The sequence below is a fragment of the Uranotaenia lowii genome, chromosome 3 (assembly GCF_029784155.1).
Source record: "Uranotaenia lowii strain MFRU-FL chromosome 3, ASM2978415v1, whole genome shotgun sequence".
Taxonomy (NCBI): Eukaryota; Metazoa; Arthropoda; class Insecta; order Diptera; family Culicidae; genus Uranotaenia; species Uranotaenia lowii.
The window spans coordinates 368,360,762-368,362,515 of NC_073693.1; the positions used below are offsets into that span (position 1 = coordinate 368,360,762).

The 1,754-nt window shown below is 39.1% G+C and overlaps 1 protein-coding gene across 1 annotated transcript; it reads right to left on the reverse strand.

Annotated features, from left to right (window-relative positions):
• Nucleotides 1–374: 374 nt before the first annotated feature.
• LOC129756842 (nucleosome assembly protein 1-like 1) lies at nucleotides 375–1,748 on the reverse strand. The gene is made up of 2 exons (XM_055753872.1): nucleotides 1,606–1,748; nucleotides 375–1,427 (listed from the first exon to the last, which is right to left on the reverse strand). The coding sequence occupies exons 1-2, from the start codon at nucleotides 1,721–1,723 to the stop codon at nucleotides 940–942; spliced, it is 606 nt and encodes a 201-aa protein (XP_055609847.1). The 5' UTR covers nucleotides 1,724–1,748; the 3' UTR covers nucleotides 375–939.
• Nucleotides 1,749–1,754: the final 6 nt, after the last annotated feature.

Consider the following 1,754-nt stretch of genomic DNA (forward strand, 5'->3'; position numbering starts at 1 on the left):
TTTTTGAGTTATATGCGAAATATTCGTTTTCATTTTCACCTGAGGTGTAACGCAACCTTAAGAAAACTTATCCGATGGAAGTTCTTCTGCAATCTTTCTGTCAAATTCAATTTGTTAGTTACAGATCCTCTATGTAACAAAAAAACGCATTAAAAAAGCTGTTTCGTTTTTCTTCCAATTGTCACTTTATTATGGGTATATGGATGTAAATGTAATTGGGGTTGAAATTTCATTTCATTGACTAAATATGTTTGTTTCCAACAGTGAAGCGCGTAAGTTTTCTAGTTACCATCGTCTTGTTAAAATCTATTCTCTCGTTTTAAGCGTTCCTACAACTTCCAAAGAACGAAAAATAATTAAAATGAAAACTCATATTCCAGTTTGGATCAGAATTATTTTATTAGAAAAAATCATAATGGTAAACCTAAAACATAGATAAGGAAACTGCTTTCTTGCATACTTTACTGTTTGGAATTTATTAAAATGAGATGTTTGAGTAGATGCGGATTACAATTGATTGGTGGCGGACAGATTTTGATCAATCCAAACATTTATTTAAACGGGCACGCATTTCATGCCTAAGTTTGGTTTCAACAGTTGTTAGACATGTTTCATCAATTGCCACAAGAGAGTAACATTTATTTGAGTTAACCAGTCTGTTTACAGAACTTCTGAATTTGTTCTTATTTTTTCTAGTGCAGTGCAGAATTTCATTCTCAAACTGAACTCGAGACCATGGAAAACAAAAGGCAACTTTACGGAATCCGTCCTTCGGGAGCGATCAACGTGTCTAGTATATTAATATAATATGCTTCAATCATGCTTGTATATATGTTTGCTGATCAATGGGCTTTTAATGTGTGAATATAGAAGACGCTTAAAACATATTTTCCAAATAAGCTGATAATGAAATAAGATTATATAGAATTTATTCCCGTTTTACTGTTGTTTGCATTCGGCAGGAACTTCCTTCTTTTTGCCACCCCGATTTTTTCGGTTGCTCTTGGCTGCTGGTGGCCGTCCTTCGTCCTCCTCCTCTTCCTCCTCGCCTTCTTCCTCTTCCTCCTCTCCTTCTTCGTCTTCCTCTTCTTCCTCCTCCTCTTCCTCTTCGCCATCGTCATCCTCGTCCATCACTTCACCCGTGTAGTACAACACGGCCTTCGGGATGATACGTGCCCGCAAGAAGTGTCCAATTTCGAAGTCGGACGCCAACAACATCTGGGTTTCGTCGTCCACGTTCTTCTCATCGTCTGGCACCTGCGGCGGGTTGAAGAAGTTGAAGAACGAATCGTTGGGCAGCGTTTTCGTCAGCGTTCGGACAACACCGCGCTGCTTGTGCTTCTGTTGTTTCTTGATAGTCTTGATTGTCACGTTCTTGCTTGGGTTCCACTGTATCGAGCAGCCGGTACACTTGAAAATTTCGGGACCTAACAAGATTAACAGTGTATGAGTAATTAATAAAATAATCCAGCTTTCAGTGTAACAAGTTTTCAAATTCAGGGGGAAAACATCTCGAACATTAAATTTCTGAAGACATCTCAGTAAAATTAAACAAATCTTATGCTTTACAAGCTTTCGCGAAATTATAAAATAGTAGAATCCTACCTTCGAAGCTGAAGGGTTCCTCCTCATCGACCTGGCAGCGCATGAAGTATTGCTTGGTCAGCACGGCATCCTTGAAGTACTGGTTCGGTGCAAAGTGGAACTCCAGAACGTAGCTCATCGGATCGTTCTTGTAGACGATGTTGACATTG

What these genes read in the sequence shown, in the direction of transcription:
- LOC129756842 (XM_055753872.1), bottom strand. Translation starts at nt 1,723, where the DNA reads ATGAGCTACGTTCTGGAGTTCCACTTTGCACCGAACCAGTACTTCAAG. An exon ending in GGAACCCTTCAGCTTCGAAG is followed by an intron (nt 1,428 to 1,605) that starts GTAGGATTCTAC and finishes TAATCTTGTTAG; the next exon opens with GTCCCGAAATTTTCAAGTGT.